General features: G+C 54.6%; 2 protein-coding genes across 2 annotated transcripts; one reads left to right on the plus strand and one right to left on the minus strand.

Annotated features, from left to right (window-relative positions):
• Positions 1 to 669: 669 nt before the first annotated feature.
• On the plus strand, positions 670 to 13180 carry SET2 (histone lysine methyltransferase SET2; the record flags this gene model as incomplete). The annotated part of the gene is made up of 13 exons (XM_018781153.1): positions 670 to 3204; positions 3828 to 4068; positions 4833 to 4992; positions 5433 to 6160; positions 6603 to 7210; positions 7741 to 8135; positions 8462 to 8507; positions 8910 to 10176; positions 10527 to 10603; positions 10949 to 11077; positions 11338 to 11424; positions 12033 to 12172; positions 12733 to 13180. 13 exons carry the CDS (start codon positions 670 to 672, stop codon positions 13178 to 13180), a joined length of 6861 nt encoding a protein of 2286 aa, XP_018636988.1.
• Positions 13181 to 14698: 1518 nt separating this feature from the next.
• On the minus strand, positions 14699 to 19369 carry TGME49_257760 (hypothetical protein; the record flags this gene model as incomplete). The annotated part of the gene is made up of 1 exon (XM_002364969.2): positions 14699 to 19369. One exon carries the CDS (start codon positions 19367 to 19369, stop codon positions 15641 to 15643), a length of 3729 nt encoding a protein of 1242 aa, XP_002365010.2. The 3' UTR covers positions 14699 to 15640.
• Between the last annotated feature and the right edge of the window lie 235 nt (positions 19370 to 19604).

A 19604-nucleotide genomic window follows, 5' to 3' on the forward strand; every position in this document is an offset into this window, starting at 1 on the left:
ATAACCACCCTCTTGTCTCCTCGGCTGACGATCCTGAAAATTAGGACCTGCTGCATCTGTCTTGTTCTACCTCTTCTCCTGCATCTCCCTGAATTTTTTATGGACCCGAAACTCTACTTTTGACATTTCTCGACTGTACAACACTCCCGTTCGGATCTCGCCTCTGATGTCTTCGAGAAGTGTTTCCTTGTCGGCACACCACTGATTCTCTTCGTCCTTTTTTTCTTCATTTGTTTCCTCTTGTGCTGTCTCCTTACAAAAGCCACAGATTCTTTCTTCTGCGCCTGCGCACTCCCTTGTCACTTTTCCTTCCTCCTGCCCCTCTCCCTAACGGCGAGCGTCACAGCGGCCTCTTCTTGCCCCTTTGTTGCCTCCTCCTAACGCACACCAAAGGACCGGGTGCGAAAACCGAGCGCCCTGCGTTCTTTTTTCTCCATTTTCCCGTTCTACTTTATTCCTCGACTCCCTCATCAGTGGATACGTTGACCGCACCACCGTCCGCCCCTCCTATCTCTATGTTTCTACATCAGTTTACATCTACGCGTGTTGGTATTTGTTTGCTTGTCTCTTGTTGTTTCTCTCGTTTTGAAAGCATGTACACAAGCTAGTATTGCGTTTCCTTCTCCGCGCTTCTCCTGTGATTGTCTATCGCTCGCGGAGGTCGAGTCGATGCCGAAGAAGCTTCGGCGTGCTCCTCCCCTAGCGGGACGGCCTCGACCGTTCTCTCCTTCTCTGTATCCTCCATCGAGGGGTGTGTATCTCATGACTCAGATCGATGCGTGCGGTGTAAAGGGCATTCAAGAATCACACGAAATATCTAACAACGCGAGGCGGCACCGCCAGGCTGCCTCGCCTTCTCTTCTCCCGTCTTCTTCGCCTTGCTCGTCTGCCCCTCTGCCTGCGTCCTCGCGTTTTCTTTCTTCGGTGGCTCGTTCGCTGCCTGATTCGACCCCGTCACCTGTCGTCGCAAACTCTGTCTCCCCTGCTTATGCCGCCTCATCACTGTCCTCTTCCTCTTCTTTGTCGTCTCTTTCCTCTTCTGCACCTCCGTCTCCTTCCGCTTCCTCTTCTTCCTCTGGAATCAACGGCGTTGCAGATGTCATCCTAGCGAACAATAAGGTCTCTGCGAGAGGCGAGAAGGCGAGAAGGGAAGCGAGCGACGCAGAGAAAGGGGCACAACCCGAGTCGTCGCTGTCTGCAGGCTCTCTCACCTTGTCACCGCCTGTTCGCGGTGTGAACGGGAGAGGCAGAGGAGCAGTGAAAAACGCCGCTGAAGGAGACCTACGAGTCCAGGTCAGTGACGTCGAGGTCCACATCAGCTCCTCTGACGACGACGGAGAGCGAGAGCGGGTGTTCGCTCTTGTGCATTCTCAGGAAAGGGGGAAGAAAGGGATTGCGTTTCCGAAGCGAAGGACTGGCTGGCAAGGGGGCGCGAAGACAGGCCCTGAGGCGAAGTTGGAAGACTGGCGTGGGCCCGTCTGGGGTCGCAGAACAGAGACGGACGACTCTCACCGAGGCTCATCCAGAGCTCAGAAAGAGAGACTAGGTACACCGGCAGCCGCGGCGCCGAACAGAGAACCCCCAGACGCTCCAAAGGTCGGTTGGGCTGTGAGGGGGACGAGCCAGCACGCCGCGACCAAGCAGAAGGACGTCGGCGAGCAGGCGAGTGGAGACGAAGGCCGCGGTGGAGGCGCGCGAGCGAGAATCGAGGCAGAACACGGACACTCGAGACGTTTGGCGAGTGAGGTGGCGGAAACGGGTCCAGTCCACACACCACAAGAGAGAATGGGGCGAGTCGTGGAGCAGGTAGGAGAGGCACATAACGCGCGGGAGAGCGCGGAGGCACCCGAAGGGTCGCGGAAGAGACAACGAGAAGAACCCAGACCGGGAGAAGAGGAACAAGGTATCCAAAACGGGGCTCAGGAAAGCACAATCCGGTCCCCAGCAGGAGGACAAAAGAGGCTGAGAGAAACGGCTGCGCACGAGGATGAGAGGGCGAATGCCTCAGGCGAGAAAAAGCAAGAGGGAACCAGCACAATCCGTGCAGAGGGGGAAGAAATGGCTGCAAAACTCGGAGAAGGCCAACCTGAACGTCAGGCCTCCACCTCTATGGATATGTCTCCTCCCATTCAGCAGGTGTTTCAGTCGTCTCCTGATCGCCCCGACGAAGGCGCCTGCGGTCGCGGCGAGTTGCTGAAGCGAATGAGCGCTTCAGAAGACTCGGATAGTGCCTCCCTGTCGCCTTCGCCTCTTTGTTCGAGAAACACCGTTCTCGCCGAAGACCGCGAAGTGCCTTTCTCCCATCGCTGCTCGCCTTCAGAGGAAGACGAGGAGAGGCAGGGTCGGGGCAGAAACGAGGAAGCCGCTCTGCTTCGCTTCAAGAAAAAGATGGAGACTCTGGCGAAGGCGGAACTCGGGACGGCGCGCGCCATAGCCGCCGACGCCCAGGGTGCTGTGCGCGTCTACAACGCTGCTCTTTGGTTGGAGCATTTGACGAAGACCAAGGAAGCGAGCAGAGCCGGAGGCCGGGGCGAAGGAAGCGGAAGGACGGTTGCTCGAGGACAGGCGCGCGTTCGCGCAAAGGACTGGGAACCAGGGGACGCTGGGGTAAAGGGTGGCGCCTCTGGAGAGGCGGAGCATATCGACCAGAATGCTACAGAGACAGACAACGAATCCATTGAGTGTGGCAGGCGATTCTCCGGTGGAGAGGCGGGACAAGCGCGAGGAGGACAAAAAGAAAATGCATGCGCGGAAGCGAACACGAAGGAGGCAACCGAAGCGGCTGAGGCAGCAAACGCTCAAAAGGGGAAGGAAGGCAAACCGGAAGGGAATGAACCGACAGAGACGCGAAGGGAAGAAGACACAGGGAACAGGAGGAGGGAAGGGGAGACAAGGCCGAGTGAGATGGATCGGGATAGCAAAGGGACAACGCGACAGGAACGTCGGGGGAAGGAGAACGGCGAACAGCTGGAGGGAGACACTGGAGAGACACAAGCGCTTCTCAGTTCGGCATCGGCGGCACAAGATGAGCAGCAAGGCGTGGGATCCGAGCGGGGAGCAGATGTGTCAGGAGAGAGAGATGAGAACGCGGGGTCGATGTACTACGACAGCGAGTGTGACTCCATGTATGGTGAAGGAGCTGACCTCGACCCCGTTGACGAGAACGTGCAGAACGCACTCTTGGGGGACCGCGAAAACGACGTTGTAAGTGTTGCCCGTTTGGGTCGAATTAGAGAAAGAAATAGGACGGAGAATAAACCGGAAAAAACGAAAGCAACGACCGCGGGTAGTCAAGAGAGAGCTGCGGGGGCAGGGAAACTTTTGCTGGACAATCGCGAAGGTGGCAGGAGCTGGACAAGAGCAGAGCTGCAACAGGACAAGAAGGAAGAATACTCGAAGCAGGTGGAGGCAAACAAAGTCATGTTGTTTTCGAGGCTGGTGATTCGGTGGCACTTTGCTGGGGCAGCATGTTGTAATCCCTCAACGCCGGCATTGAGAAGGTGAAGATCATCGCTAGACCATGTACTGTAACTAGCTCATTGCCGGTAGGTGGGCGCAAAAAGAAGAGAGGACGAAGAACGCCAGAACACTCGAAGGTGACCGAGCGGCGGACAAGCGAGTGAAGGGGCGAACGCCATTGGCTGAACCACGTTTCTGCTGTGAACTTGTCAAGAAGCGCGGTAGACCTTGAAGGCCCGTGTCGCCCTCCTGAACGCGTGTAAACGCGTCTAGTCGCAAAGCGGGGGATACGGGTAGGAGGCTCCACCTGAGTGGCCAGGCGAGAAGAGCTGACAAAGAAAAATGTATCTTTGTGTGAGTGTTGGCAGATCTCCGTGGTTGAGGCGTGGCGAAATATACAGCAACTCTGTCGTTCAGTCGGGGCCGACGAAGACGGCGGCCACCGGTCTTCCTCGCCGTCTTGTTCTTCTCCGGTCGCCTCTCTCTCCAAAGAGGAGCGAAGTGCTGTGCGCTCTCAGGCGTACAGACAGCTGCCGCCTCGCGTCTGGAATGACAACCTCGAGCTGCACTGTGCCGTGTGCGAGCGCGTTAACGGAGACCCGCACACAAGTAGGTTTCTCTGTTTCCGTTGAACGGTTCTGATGCGTGATTCTGGAGGCGTGATGTTCTTTGTGAAAACGCTAGTCAACCAGTTTCGTCGCCACGGATATTTGCTTGACATGTTGATGGCTTAAATGCTCAAAAACGTCGACGTTGACACTCGGGTGTGTCTGTCAGACGCGGAAACGTCCAGGCTAAGCATCCCTCCTTTTTGAAACCCGCTTCCCTTCTCGCAGAGAAAAGAGGAAGCCCGTGAACGATGCGACCCACCCATAATGGCAGCACGAGAAAGTGGCGCTCAGATCGTTTTCTCAGTTCTTTGTGATAAGGACCTCGCCCCGACATCTTCCTATATGCGGCTGTTGCAGGTCTTCCGTCATCTGGGCAACAACAAGGCTCTAAGTAGCCACGGAATCTTGTTCCTCGTTTCGCGTTTTCCTTTCTGGTCTTCTTCACCGTTTCTGTTTTCGTGTTGCGTTGCACGTTCCGCTGCATCTATTTCTTTCGGCCGCGCTCTCACATGCGTCCTGGAATGTTTTCTCCCTTTCACTGGTGGTGTGTCCGCCTTTCGGTTTCCGCGTCAATCTGCGCCGACTGCCTCGGTCAAGTCGCGCCGCCCCTTTTGGCTTGTGAGCGTATATTCCTCGCTTCTTCGGCTTGTATCCAGCTTCCGCCTCAGCATGTGGTTCAAATGATGAAATCTGAACTCGTGTCTTCATCATGGAAGGTTATTCTTTTATACTTTGAGCTGTCATCTGTTTCGCATGTCACAGCAACGATGCTCGTTTGCGAAGCCTATTGCCAGCGGGCCTTCCATCCGGCATGCGTTGGCCTGGGCAACCTGGAACTCGACTGGGCAGACGAAAACGACCTGCGGTCTCGCGCCTTCTCCTTTCAGTGCGAGGACTGCTGCGACGAGGTTCTCCGGTGCAGGTAAACACCGGTCTCCGCGCCTCAATTGATTATACACAAAGAATCAGTTACCGTCCTACGTGGGTGTACTTCATCTATGTATGTAGGTATGCACAATGTACGTGCTGTGTGCCTTGCACACGCGGTGTTTGCCTGTGCTGTTTCTCGTTCTGCGATGTCGCCTATCCTTTCTGCACTTGTACTAACTCTGAGAAACCGAGGCATTCGCTCGTCCTCACAGACCCGCAGAGCCGTCCTTCATTTGTTTTCATCGAGAGTCACACGTACCCGTGTGTATGCATCTACGTCTACCGATATACGCTTTGACGTGTTTGCACATGTACGTTCGTCTGCGTTTGTGTCGTGACAAATTAGTAAAGACGCGCATGTTTTCCTTAGTATATCAGGGGAACTCCACGTTTCTGAAGTGTGTATGTATGTGTGTGTGTTGCGTGTCTCAGTGCGTGCGGTCTGCGCAAGCCTCGACGTCAGCTGGCACGGTGCAGCCACATGCTGTGTCGGCGTTTTTATTGCTGGCCTGCATGCGTGGAGTCGACAGTACACATCTCGCCTTTCCAGCGGGGTCCTCAGGTGCCGTCACTGCGAGGCGACGACCTGCGTCGCCTGGTGCAAGCTCTCAGCGGGCCCTCAGGTTCCGCTGCAGCCACAGAGCTCACCGGACAAGGGGCGGAGAAGGACAAGTGTCTCCTCGCCGCGAGCGGCTCCTCGTCTTCCTGCGGCGCCGGTTGCAGCTCGGGGTCTCTGGGACGAGCAGGCAGCGGCGAACGCGCTGACCACAGTGCCCTGAACATGGCGGCAACAGGGAAGGCCCCGCAGTCACAAGAGTGCAGAGAAGGCGAGGAACGAACCGGCGAACAGCGGGCGTGCGCCGAGGCGGACGTAGACGGTGCCCAGGGGCGGGAAGGCTTACATTCGCAAGCCGACGGGGGTGGGGCTGCTCAGCAAAGAGAGACAGGGAAGGGGTTAAGACACAGACAGAAAGAACAGAAGAAAGGTCGGGGAGGCGCGCGAGGTGGCAGCGCGCCTTCTCTCTTATTCGCGTCGAGAGAGACCCGCGGAGCTCAGAGAAAAGACTCAGCAGACGGGCAATCTGATGATGTCAATCGACTCGTGGAAGCCGCACGAATTCTCTACGAGGCAGGCGAGGATGTGTTTTTCGATGCTCAGGGTAGGAACTTTAAGGTCTCACGGGAGAGGCGCAACAGCGCATGCAGCAATTGTTAATTCTGTTTCGTGTCCTCTTTGTGTTCATCATCTGTCCTTCGTCATTTTGTGTTTCTTCGGTTGTGTGTCACTTCCAGCCCCGTCCCCGTGACATAATGTCCTCTCTTTCTCTCTGTGTCGCAGTCGTTTCCCCCCATCCGTAGATCGATTTCAGTGTCGTGCTCCCCTCGGTATCTCCGAGCTTGCCTTTCCCCCCGGATCTCCCTCTTGTCCTCGGTTCCCGTTCGTGTCTCCTCCTTTGCCTTGCGACTTCGCTCTCTCGTCGTTGCTTGTCTCTTCTGTTTTGTTCGGAACCTCCTGTCCGCTTGCTTGAAGGCCACACGTTTTTGGCTTCCTCCGCTTATTCCTTTCCATACGTTCCCTGATTGTGTCTTTACTGCTTGCAGGCCGAGAGCGTTTTATCTGCTCGCGTCACTTCTGTGTGTCTTGCCACACGCTAGAGGCGCAGCATTTCACGTGGGAGACGCACATTCGCCAGCTCGCGCAGCTAGCTGACGACCTGCAGCTAGCTGTGCCCAAGTTGGCGGCCGATGCGCCACCGGAGACGAACCCGCGCACCGGCAAGTCACTCAGTGACGTCGGGGACGCTTCGACTGCCCATCTGGGCAGCCGTCAACCAGCGACATCCTGCGAGACGCTTGAGCTGGCGACTGGGAGGAGTCAAGCAGCCGGAGGCCATCCGAAGAAGCGCGGAGGACACCTAGATTTGCTTGACGGTCACAGTGGGGCCACAGGCGAACCAGGAAAAACAGCTGGAGACGAAACGGGTCCACAACCTGGAGCTTCGCAGTCCATGAGTCTGCCAGCCGAGACCCCAGGTGCTTCTGCCTCGATCCTGGCGCTGGAGCCCGCGTCACCGTCTCAGGGCGGTGCTGATTCCCTTGCAGGACAGGTACCTGCACTGAGGAAGCAGCTCGCCTTTGCTCGAGTCTGTTTCGAGTTTGTGAAGGAGTCGACGCGAGGGTGGACCGACAGAAGAATCTTTGCAAAACAGGTAAACAAGCTCTAACGCGCCTTCGCTCTTCTACTCTCGTCTGTTCCTTTCGCTCCTCGGTCTCTACCTGTCTCTGCTTGTCTGTCTCGCGCGACCTAAGAGAGTGCTTTATACGTCCGGCGTTTTTCTGTTGAATTGCTGTGTCGCGCACCGCGTTTCGCCGGGAGAAGCGGAAATGGCAAATTCGGAAAGCGTCTCAAAGCACAGGTCACCTCTTTGGGTAACAGTGTAGTATTAGTCAATTCGAACTTCACTCGAGAAGAGAAAAGGCTTCTCGTTGACTCTCGTGATCCGTCTTTTGCCGTGGAGAGTTTTTCATTTTTTCTGCGTCTCCGTGATTTCCCCTTAGTCGACCCTGCCCCAACTTCACGTGTTTCTCGCGGGCTTCGCTCGCCGGTCTCTGCGGCAGTCGAAAACGGCGGCTCTGTCAAGCAACTTGTCCACCTTTGTTCCTCAACCTCTTCCGTCGACACTCGCATTCACCATAAGCCCGAAGCTGTACCCTGTCTTGACCGCGTGTTCTGCTGCAGTACAAGATGCACCGTCCAGACCCCTTCCCATCCCTCCTCGTTTCGCCGCTCGTGGATATCTGGGAATGCCAACTGTGCCGATCAGCGTTTTGCAGTCGCTGTGTCCCGCCGTCGTCGAAGATTCTGAGCGACGCATCAGGAGCGATTCTGTGCGACTTCTGCCGGTTTTCTGAAAGCTGGAAACACCGGAGAAGCTCCGTGCTTCGCCCCGTCAGCGCCGGGGAGGCCCGGCCCGCATGCAGAGGCGCAGGAGACGAAACGGCGGACGAACGGGGTGGACGCGACAGAAGGCGGCGAAAGGGCAAGAAGGGCCGAAGGGAGGACGAGCAGCGACGCATTGCGGAGATGGTCAAAGATGTCGTCGCAGGCGCAGACTGCATTACCAGTCTGACCACGTGAGAGGCGAGGGAGGGACAGCGTGAAAACCCGCAGCAACGGATAGTGTTGGGTCGGCCGGGAACAAGCAACGCAGTGAACTGCGTTTACGGAGGAAACCTCTCAGGGTACGAGGGAGAGGTGTAGAGGCGAAGGGGGGCGATAAACAGGATGAGTGGCTAGCCATAGGGGGTAAGGGACACTATGCGTAGAGCGAGGCACAAAATGGCAGGAGTCTCCGCGATTGCATTTCGAGTTCAGGGTGTGGTTCCGGTTTCACGCCATGCATTTGCGATGCCTTCCTCAGCTGCACATCGCTCCCTTTCTCTCGGTGTGGTGCGTGCAGAAACTTTCGCCGCTTCTTACGGACCGAGTCGTCGCGAGTCCAAAATGTGGGTCTAGTTCCAAGACTACCAAAAACGTTTTTCCACCATCTTTGGCGTGTTAAGAGATACCCTTGCTTGGAAGGGCAGACATGCGTTGTCTGCGTGAATTTGGATATCCCGCTTTGCTCCTCTTCTCCATGTCTGATCTGTGAGCCCTGGATACGAATTGTGTAGCTTCGGCGGGGAGTGCCGACGATCACACGTGTACCACAGGTAAAGCTCGCTTTTCTCTCATCTGTTTCTTCCCACCGTTAGAACCCGTATCAGCACCCCGCATTGCGTTCTTTCTTCTTTCGTTCCCGTGACTGTTGTGCGTCTCGCGCTTCCTCCCTCCCTCGTCGCCACAGCTTATTTCCTTTCCTCTCTCTTCACTTGGTACTTTGAGCCGGCTGCGTCTCTCCCTGTCAGACCGGAGTCACGGCAAAACGTGTGATCGACGACCACTCCTGGGAGAGCTGTGCACTTGTGGAGGACGATCCGAACTCTGGGGACGAGTCGGAAGTGGGGAAGGCGCTCTCCACTGTCTCATCTCTCTCCGCCCGAAAAGGCGAAAAAGGCTTTTCTTCACAGTCGGACGCGCCACGCCCTTCGGGCGCCTCTCGTTTTGCCCCTGGATCCAAGGTCTGGGACTACGCGCGGAAGCGGCGGAAAACCGGGGATGGCGAGGCCCTTGGATCGCGGGGGGCTGGGCCGGCGCCTGGAGGCTCAGCGGAGTCTTTTGGGGCGGATCGGCTGAATTTCCAGTTCACGACAAGCTGCATTTTCCCGGCGCAGTGCCGGAATCTGTTGCGGGCGCGGAGCGAGGGCGAAATGTGCGTGTGCACGGGGAGTTCTTGCGACGCGGACTGCCTGAACCGGAGCCGCGGGATCCAGTGCGACCGCAAGCGATGCAAGTTTGGGACGGCAGACTGCGGGAACCGGCAGTTTAAACGCGGAGGCGGGTCGGGATCGCAGGCTTTCTGCTTCGTTCAGGACTGCGGAGAGAAGGGCCTGGGGGTGTTTGCACGAGAGCGGATCGAAGAGGGGAAGCTGGTGATCGAGTACGTCGGCGAGGTGCTGGATGCGCAGCTACTCGCGGCGCGGGTCCGAGCGTACACTCAGCAGGAACTCGCCCGCGGGCAGCCGCAGCACTGGTACGTGATGGAAGTGATTCCCCACGTCTACATCGACAGCACGCGCGTGGGGAACATCGCGCGACTCGTGAATCACAGCTGCGAGCCGAACTGCTCGCTGCAGCGGGTAAACGTCCACGGGACGTACCGCATGGGGATCTTCGCGCTGCGCCCGATTCTTCCCGGCGAGGAGATCTCGTACGATTACGGCTTCACCCGTAAGGGCTTTGGCCAGGGCTTCGTCTGCTTCTGCGGCAGCAGCAAGTGCCGCGGGCGGATCGGCGGAGACAGTCGCAGAAACAAGTTTGGAGACGTCGCGGACAATGCGCTGAAGCGGAAGGAAGGCTTCGACTCGCTCCTCTGCAAGCAACTCTGCCAAGCCATCACGTCTCAGAGTTTCTCCAGAGCCGAACGGATCCCGCCTCCCTCGCCTTACACCTGGCGACGCGACGCCATCGGCACCAGTGCCCAGGCCAGAGCGTGGCTCGAGAAAAAGCTCAACGAAGGAGAAGCCGACAACCCCTTCTTCGCCCAGTTCATCTTCGACTTCCACCTCTATGACGGTAGGAATGTAGACATCGCTAGCTAGACCACTTGTTGATAGCGAAAGAGATAGAGACAACAAATGATGGTGACCGGAAACACACAGAGCGGGTCACAAGAAAGGATTGATGGAGAAATAGGGAATTCTTGATACATTCTGAGTTTTCGACCTCCCAGCAGTGTCTGACCGGTTATCCTCGGCGTACCCGACGACGGTTGCACAGTTGAAAAGTGAAATGTAACTGGGGTTACTATCCACAGTGTTTTGGCAATTCGCCTATTGGGCGGCGTCGCCTCGGGATCAAACCGATGTCCCGCAGCTTACCACCGTTGCTCAACGGTAGTTGAGCGTTGGTTCTTTTGTGCGCAGCCGCCGTAAACTTTGTCAAACTCCTCCTACTCGACGGAAAGACTGTCGAGGAATTCACTCGCAGCAAAACGAAATCCGTGAGTTACTGCTTTGCTATCAAGTACTTCCGCCGGACTTCTGAAATGCCACATATTGATCCACGTTTATATGCGTCAGCGTGTGTGTAAAATTACATATATATATATATATATATATGCATTTGACGCACGTAGATGCCCATCGTTACTGAGTGGGGGAGATAAGTGTGCACATACACAAACCCGTTCATAGACAGATCGTTCGTTAATACATATGTGGATATACCGAGAAGGAGGTTTGTTCTTATATCTATCAATCTATACACATATATATGCATACGGTGCAATTTGTCAATGATTTGTTACAAACACGTGTACGACTGGTGGTCTCTGTCCTTCGCGCAGATGTGCATGGACATACCCTGGAGCTTGCTGGCGAGCGACTTCAACGACAAGGGCATAACGCAGGCGATCCGGCATTCCATCCTTACGGAAGAACGCCTAAACAAAGCCAAGAAGTTCTTTCTTTCCAACGTATGTCAACACGTATTTTCTCCATGTCGATTCTGTGTGACTGCCCTGTGGTATATATATATATATATATATGTATGTATCGGTATATATATGTATATCTAGAGGGAGCGATACACGCATACATGCATCTACACACACAGAAGCACCACACAGGTGCATGTCTATCTAGGCACCTGCAATGCGTGTGTCTTTGTTTTGTCCCTTCCGTCCATGTGCATGACTTACGAGACATATCCTTGAGAGATTTGTTCTTCTCTCAGATGGCGATTCGCGCAGCAGAGGCGTCTGGCCGCTCAGCGCAGACGGCACTGCAGGACCTCGTGGACCTGAACTGGGGAGCAACGGAGGTGTGTAGCAGAAGGAGAAAATCGAATCCCTGCATGCATTTGAATGCACCAAGCACGACAACACGCCCCTATGTTGTTTTCGAATGTAGTCGTTTTCTGTCGCAGAAATCCTGATATTGTTTATTGGTATCTCGGCAGTCACCCTCAGTTCCGGCACTGTGCCCTTTCTCGCGTTCCTGCTCCGCGGGTTGGAACACAGCCTTTTCTTCTGGGAATAGTGTGGGGCACATAGCCATTCTTTGTTTCCTTTTTACTCATCGTTTTTTCTCAGTCTAATGTGTACCTCCTGGACCATTCTCTCTAGGTCGGGCGTGTAATTGCCTTCCTTTTTCTTTGCCGGTGCTTGCAAGGCTAAAATGTTTTATGTGTTCTCATGATACTGCGAATGCACTGAATCCTGTGCTTCCGTCTCGTGCTCCGTCGCTTCATTGTTCCAGCGGGGCTCGTTTCTTGTTTTCGTCAGACTGTGGAACGCTGCTGTCCCCCTTGGTCCCGTTCGGTGCCGTCTTTTGTGTTTGTTCGCCCGTATATCTCCGGTGATGCTTCGCCCCTGGGCATATCTACGGTTCGCGCATCGGTTGTTCCGCATTTGCTTCTCTGTCGTTCAGGTATGTTCGCTGTGTGACAGCGAAGGTGTCGTGAGCGTTTGCGATTCCTGCGCCGAGGCGTATCATGCCGACTGCGCGGAATTGAGCCAAGACGACGAAGGCCACTCTCTCTGCCCCGCCTGTCTCCTCTCGGATTCGAGGTATGCTGGGCGTTCAACAGAGCGGCTGTCCTTAGCTGGTGGGAGAGCGCGCAGTCTCCTTTCTGGGTTAACACGGCTTTGCATCTCACTCCTAGGATGGTTCGTAGTCGTCACACACCCCCAGCTACACAGATGCATGCACATGTTATCCCGATGACCACTTGGAGGCTTTGCTGTTCCAATTACTATCGTTCTCTCTGTGTTTGTATGCATGTAATTGGCTACAGATATAAATAAATCTGTAAGAATGTATACATGTAGATAACCGCCGGTGTAGAAATGTATGCTGAGACGTATGAATAGGTTTCTCTCGGGCGCGTATTTCGTATACACGTTTGTTTGTCACTCCAAAGAGAGACAGATGTATTTTGTTATGGTTGTGTAAGCTGCAGTCTCATGCGCAGGCTTTCTCCGTGAGACCGGTTCGTTTTTTAGTCGTCATGTTGTGTTGTGGTGGATCTCCGTGTCTGTCCCGCCTTGAACTGAAAGAACGCCTCGCTGCTCCAATAGAACTGTGTACCTCCATTAAAAACTGTCAACTTGTATTTCCTTTTTCACAGGCGTCAGTGGCATCTGATGAGCGAAGCTGACCGCGTGCTTGTGGGAGTGCGCCTGAACGCTCTGCGACTGCTGGAGGTGCTGGCGAAGTCCCCGCACCAAAGCCACTTATTCACGCGTCAAACTGACTCTTCGTTAGGAGGCGAGGATTACGCAGCTGCATGTGAAAAGGCGCGGTTGCCCGAAAAAATTGAAGACGAGACGGAGGCATGTATTGGGTCGGTGGTCGCGAAGCGTACTGGGCGAACCGACGCTTCGAGAAAAGGAGGAAAGGGGAGCTTCTGCCCGAACAATCTTGGCCACGAGAAAGGAAGGGGCGGAGGCGTTGACAGTGGAGGGGAAACTTTACCTGTTCTCGCTGGATTGCATGTGGACGTCATCCAGTCCGTGTTCACCCTTCAGGAAGAAGATGAAGCTTTATTTTTTGAAGCAGGTTATGTGGAAGAGTAGACATTGATCACGACAAGGGGAATTCTGTGTTACGGGCATCACCCGTCATGACAGAGGAAAAGAGTCCGCAGGCCATACCCGGCAAGTTGTGGTAGAAAGACGTAGCTTTACAAGCATACCGTGAAGCAGGAGAGAGAGACGTAGTATATGACAGATCAGCGACCACAACATGAACGCCCATGTTCATATCAGCGAACGGGTGTTTGGGCATGTGTTTCCTTAATGGTGCTTCTACTCCAAACTGGCATTGGCGGACAGTCTGACTGGAGTGTAGGGAATTTTGCGTTGCCGGAGGACCGGCAGGTGTGTTCCTCTCGAGGAAGCATGGTACAGAATTCGTTTTATTGTTTCAGAACACATCGAGCCTAGCTACACTGCGCCGTTGAGAGAAACAGGCACTGCTGAGAAGCAGACGCTAATGGTGAAGAATTGCTTCCTCGTGATCAAAAGCGCGTGGCAGGCGGCGGTGTTGACGGAGTCTACGTGAAGCACCGCGGCCCTCCAGAGTTAGACGGTGTGTGTGTCTTTCTGCTTAAACAAAAGCAGACTAGTCTCTTGGCCTCTGTTGCGGAACGGACGGCTGCAGCATCTGATGCTTGTGCGCTTCCTTCGAGGTTTACGAAAGTGTTCCGGCCTACTCGGCGAACGGCGGCAAGGGTCGGAAAAATCATTTTTTTGAAGAGTTAACCCCTTGTGCCTGACAGGTCATTCTGGAATTCGAGTGTGCACTACGCCCGTAGTGAAAGTGTTCGACCAAACTCTCTATGGACTGCTGAAGTTAGTATTTGGACGGGTGCGATAGCTCAGCTTTGCACAGTCTTCAACATTCATCTCAAATAAGCGAAGCCAGTAGCAATGCAGATAACGCCAACCTGTCCGTGAGGAAATTAAACAGATGGGGACCGGCTTTTACGTCCAAGAAAGGGCTTTGGCGTCTAAAAGGCAAGTCCATTTTTCACATTATGTGACGAATGCTTGTCGACACGTAGAAGCGCGCTCGGTTGTTATATACAGATCGAGTGTATTAATTTCCTTACAAGCATCTTTTGGTTCAACGCAACTATGACACCCTGATAGATGAGAATCTAAACCATATGTCCAACTCGAAGCATATACTCATCAGAAAAACGTTATAAATAATCGTGTCTCAGAGATTAATACTTCCAGTCTGTTATACGAGTGCCCGTCGGTGATGCGTCTGAGGGAAGAATCTCTTTCGAAAGAAAGTATGCGCCCCGGCTGAGCGGTACAAGGAATCTTCAAATGTCGTTTTGCAATACTGCACATAGACCGAATGCCCCACGTTAAATGCCGACAAAAGGCTGCGTCATGTCGCCTATCACGGAGCACTCTACAGCGTTGCGCCACACGACTTGCTCCCTTGTGTGTTGCTTTCAGTGCCGCCGCTCGTTATTCCAAGCAATTGGGGTCGAGAGTCAAAGCCGCCAGCTTCGTATGACGTAGTTGAGTCGTTAACATCACTTCAAGGCGCTAGTGCCTAATTTATGCTTTAGAAGTTAGGGTTTCAGTGATTATCTCGGTCCATATACGGACTTCAGATGCAGCTTATTCTCCCCGTATTGTAAAAACGCAACTGTTTTTTTCACAGGCAGCACCACAACATGTTGACTTTGTCTGACACAGAAAAAAGTGAACGCACACGTCGAGCGCTGGCTCAACTCCTCTTCAGGAATAGAAGTCGACCATGAAGAGTGTAGGAAAATAATGCGATCTCTGTCAAGCTGAGGGCCACGTCTCTGTTCGTCCTATTTCCACTCTTTTTTTCGCGAGCCACAGTGCACATAAATATTCACAATTCAGCGGAAAGCGAGCATCCCGCTTCATCCCCAAGTACCCCTTGCCCGTGCTGCTTTTGAAAGCGCAATCTACTGTTTTGCGCCGGCGGAAAATCAGCTGTATGGACCCATGTGTAATCAGATGTCTGATTCCTGCAGGGTTCCCTAATTTCCGCCCACCGGGGAATGTCTCATGATCGTGTGCAGTCACTGTTCCTGTTTTGCCTCGTCGTTCATAATCTTGGCCATCCAAATTCTCTCCTTGAACATAGTGAAACCTTCTTCTGAATCCCTACCTTTATCATCGTCTCAGTTCTCTGCCTAGAGCTCTCCCGCAGGGAACCCAAAACCTCTTCTCTTGGTCCCACCTTGCCTCTGCCTCGTGTAATAGCACAGTTGCCCGCTGTCCATTCTGAGTATCCGGAAACGTTGGCACCTCCTCCATTCCCTTCGCTTTTTCAAATGCAAGCCCGTATGCATCTATATTTTACGCCATCGTAGAGAGAGACACAAAAAAACTTCTCTGTTGTCACCTCACGCCCACAGCCTCCCAAACTCTCGCTAATGTACATCGATTGAGCGGCGGCGTGCTTGCATGTAACCCCTTCCAAGCAAGGACTGTTTCTCAGTGAAAAACGTCATCGCTTGATCGAAATCAAGTGTCTCACAGGGCTGCACAGTCTGGGTGGATGGAGGCCGCCACGACATCCGCCATGCTCGGGATGTGGGCCTCAAAATCACAAGAGTCGCCGTCGCCCTCTGTATCTCTATAACCGGAGGACACGAATCGGGAATCGTTTTCTTCTCCGCTCCAACTGAGATGTTCTCGATCTACGACAGGTGTTTGGCACCCAGCAATACACCCCGCTGCCCCTCTGTCCCCCCTCTCCTTTGTCTTGAACGCGCAAGCCGTCTCATCGGCATCGTCCCCCGGGTTCTTAAGAGAGGTCCCCGTGCCTCTACCGGATTCTTTGCAAGCAGATGATTCACAGGAGGCCACGGCAAGTGCGAGAGGTAACTGTGGGATCATTGGCGCCGCAACAACTCTTCGCTGGGTGTCTGTTTCTTCTCGATTCTCACACCACATCCATGTTGTGGTCCGTCGTCTGGTGGCCTCGTCCCATGTCGGCTGTCCCCCTTGCTCGCGTTCATAAGTCTCCCCTCCGTCTATGTTTCTCACGATCCCTTCTGCATGCTCGGCCTCTGTCTGCACACGTCGCTCTCCCTCCTCTTGAGCACCTCCGTCAGGCTCCTCCCCAGCCATCCACCGGCGAAACTGATCGCGATGTCGTCCCCAGAGTACAGCCGAGCCCACGGCGCTTGTGGCCATCGCCAACATGATGCCGCCCATAATGACGTGCCCCGAGGCGAGCGTCGCAATGCCTATGCCGACTTTGACACTCGCCCATATGCCTGAGACTTCAGGTCCACCGACCTCTGCCATGTCTGCAAGTTCTCGCCTCACGGCCTGCAAATCACGGGTCCTTACCGCCTGCCTAACGCCCCGAAAGTGCCGGCGCATACGGGAACTTTTGTCCCTCAGGGACGCCTTCAAGTGCTCGCGAAGCTCGGCAATTGAACTCCGAGGCAGTGGATTCGCATCCAGCGAAGCCCGCTCTTCCACCGTACTACTACCGGCATTGCCATCGGCTGAAACGTCCTCTTCAGAGGCGCGGAACCCAAGGAGGCAGTTGGTGAAACCGGGAGAAGCAAGAGCAGCCTCAAGGACCGCATCCATCTGAGCCTCGTCCGCAAAAAAATCCCAATCATCATCATCGTCGCCGGCTTGAGCTATGGGTGAAATCGAGCCCTCGTAAGCACTCGAGGCCGTCTGCCGCGACAGGGAGGCGAGCGTCACCACTATAGGTGTCGGCACCGGACTTACCATGTCCTGGGGAAGGAGCGACTGACGACACCTAGAGCCGGAATACTCTCTGTCCTCGTCTGGCTGGACAATATCGTGACTAGACAGAGAGTCATTTCCTGTCTGATGGTGCAAGAGCTGTTCTCTCCTTGCAGGTTCTTCATCTTCTGCACTCGTCTCACGCATAGACAAGGTACACTCTCGTTCGCCTACCTCCCGCAAATCATGAGAGGGAAACTCTGAGACGCGTTCGCTTCTATCTTTGCAGAGCTTGTCAGCATCTGCACAGGTCGAGCAGGACCGTCCCTCGTCTGAGGACATCGCTCCAAACAGCCCGTCCCAGACTTGCCACCACGGTCGCATTCGAGATGTATCTCTGTTCCCAGCTTTGTCGCTGTGATCATCCCTCTCCATCACAGCATCCTGATGCGGATCTCTAGTCCCATGATATGACACGCCAGAGCCAAATGGGAGTTCCAATTGCCATGCATTTGTACTTCTTGATAACGTGCGTTGTCTTCCTCTACGTTCTAGAGGAAAACTGCTGTCTGCGTCCCGCAACATTATCGAACCTTCATTCTCGGAGATTGCGTTGCTTCCGCCAACACTCGGCACGTCAGATCGAGGTAAAAACCATCCGGTGCTTCGCACCAACGTCCACCACCAATTCGGCGGTGCTGGTTGCGTTATGGTTCTCGCTGAGTCTTCATCGGAGTCTCCTACCTCTCCGTGCGAGAGAGGTACTTCGCCATTCTCCCGTGTTGTTCCGTTCGTGTCTCCTCCAGTCTCCGAAGCGTCCCTGTCGTCGCCTCGCTTCTCATTCTTCGAGCTGAACACCGCATCCGCGGCAACACGGGCCACAGCTGCTTCCCAGACAGACGAACGGCCGGAAAGGCCTCTAGGTGTCTCGGTGCAGGAACCAGCACTATGACTCTCGCTGCTCGCTGCCCCTTCTGCAAAACTGGCAACAGCCTGCTCAACCAGCAGACGGTCGTCTTTGCATCGGAGCGATGCCAGCTCTGCGCGGTTCCTCACCTGTTCCCGACCGTCTAGTATTGGATCAGAACGGCGACGGCAGTCGCCCATGAGTCCATGCCAGTGTGCCTCATCTTCAACTCCTCCGTTATTACAGGTCTGGAAAGCGGCAGAAAATGGCTGCGCCTCTGGCATACAGCTGAGTGACTTATCGTCTTCCGCTATAATCGGAGGACGACTGGTTTGACTGCTGCTTTCCATACAGGCTTCATTGCGAGAACGTACACGCTCCGCCCAGGTGAAGGTAGACAGAAGCCGCGAAAGGATTGGCGGCCTCTTTCGCGCCTCACCACGTCGCCTGGACACTCCCACCTCCGCTGTTTCAGCAGGCGCTGTTCCCCTGGGCCGTTGATCTTTTTCAACATCACCGGGACCACAACTATCCGTGTCAGAGGATCCGCGTGTCGCTGTCGGGCCACCAGCCGCGCAGAAACTACTTCGAACCCCCGCTCCCGCACCATTATTAAATGCGTCTGCAGCCCCTCTGTTGGACGTTCCTTCTGTTCTCGCTACCACGCGCCTCGTTCTGTCTGAATAATGCGCCTCCCTCGGCGTACCTAAATGAGGAAAACAAAGGGACGTGCCAGGTTCTGCGACGTGCGTATCTAACGGTGTCACAGCACCTCGAGAAGGGAAAAGATGCCCAAGGTACAAGGTAGCCTGAGGCACGTCATCTGAGGAAGAAACATCAGGCCGAGGAATCTCTTTCCGAACGTCAGGCACGCAGTCTGATGAAGTGGAAGTTCGTGCAAGAAACATCAGAGGCGAAACGCCACAAGCACTCCGCACATCGCCCTCCCCTTCACTACCACTGCGGAACCCGCAAACAAATTCTCCTGCAGAAGGGGATGTGGCGTTTATGGAGCCGCACAAGTGTGGCGAGAAAACACGCGCAAACGAGCAGGGCGACGAATCCACTAGAGGCGACAGAGGGTGATCTGTTGAGGGTGACGGGTCTGTGGATTCACCCTCCAAGTCCGCCCTGTGTTGCTTAACTCCACTATCCGCGACGCGGGGTGAACGTCCAGTCGTTTGCGAGTAATGCTCATCTGTATGCACATAGTTATCGACCCGCAGCGTTCCCTGGCCTGCTACTGGAACGTAAGGGGAAGTTATCGGGGAAGTGTTTTTGCCATCCTGTGTCTCGGTTGTCTGAATATCAGCGCCCGGTGATATTTTGCAGAGCCCGCCCACGTTGCCTCCCACAAATAGAGAGTGAGAATCGCATTCCTCCTCTCCTTCATGCCGAAAAACGACGTGCGCAATTTTTTGTGGACACGCACACACAGATAGGGATGATGAAGACGACAAACAGACGGAGGAAAAAATTGGGCGAGGAGAACATGGGGAAGATAACTCGGTTGTCGATTCACACAGACTGCCCCCGCGCATCCGGGAAAATGACACCGCCTCACTTGTCGAAGCAGAAGCGGTTTCTTCGGTGATTGTGCCGACCTTGCCGTGTCCCCTCGGACGCCGATAAGGGTGAATCATTTTGGTAGGCTTCCGCAAGGTAGCACGTGTCCGCCAGTGAAAAGCAGCGAGGCATCAGCATTGAAACGGCTTTCACACTGCACTAACAATGCCACGACTGCCGCAGGAAGAAAATGTTTGCTAATCTTCTTTAGGTAGTAGGATAGGCAGATTAAGCAAAGACATTATATTATGATTCGCCTGAGCTTGTCCACTGGTATATTGAGCAGGCGGACAAATTGTTCTATTTCGGCGC

This window comes from Toxoplasma gondii, chromosome VIIb (genome assembly GCF_000006565.2).
Source record: "Toxoplasma gondii ME49 chromosome VIIb, whole genome shotgun sequence".
NCBI classification, from domain to species: Eukaryota; Apicomplexa; class Conoidasida; order Eucoccidiorida; family Sarcocystidae; genus Toxoplasma; species Toxoplasma gondii.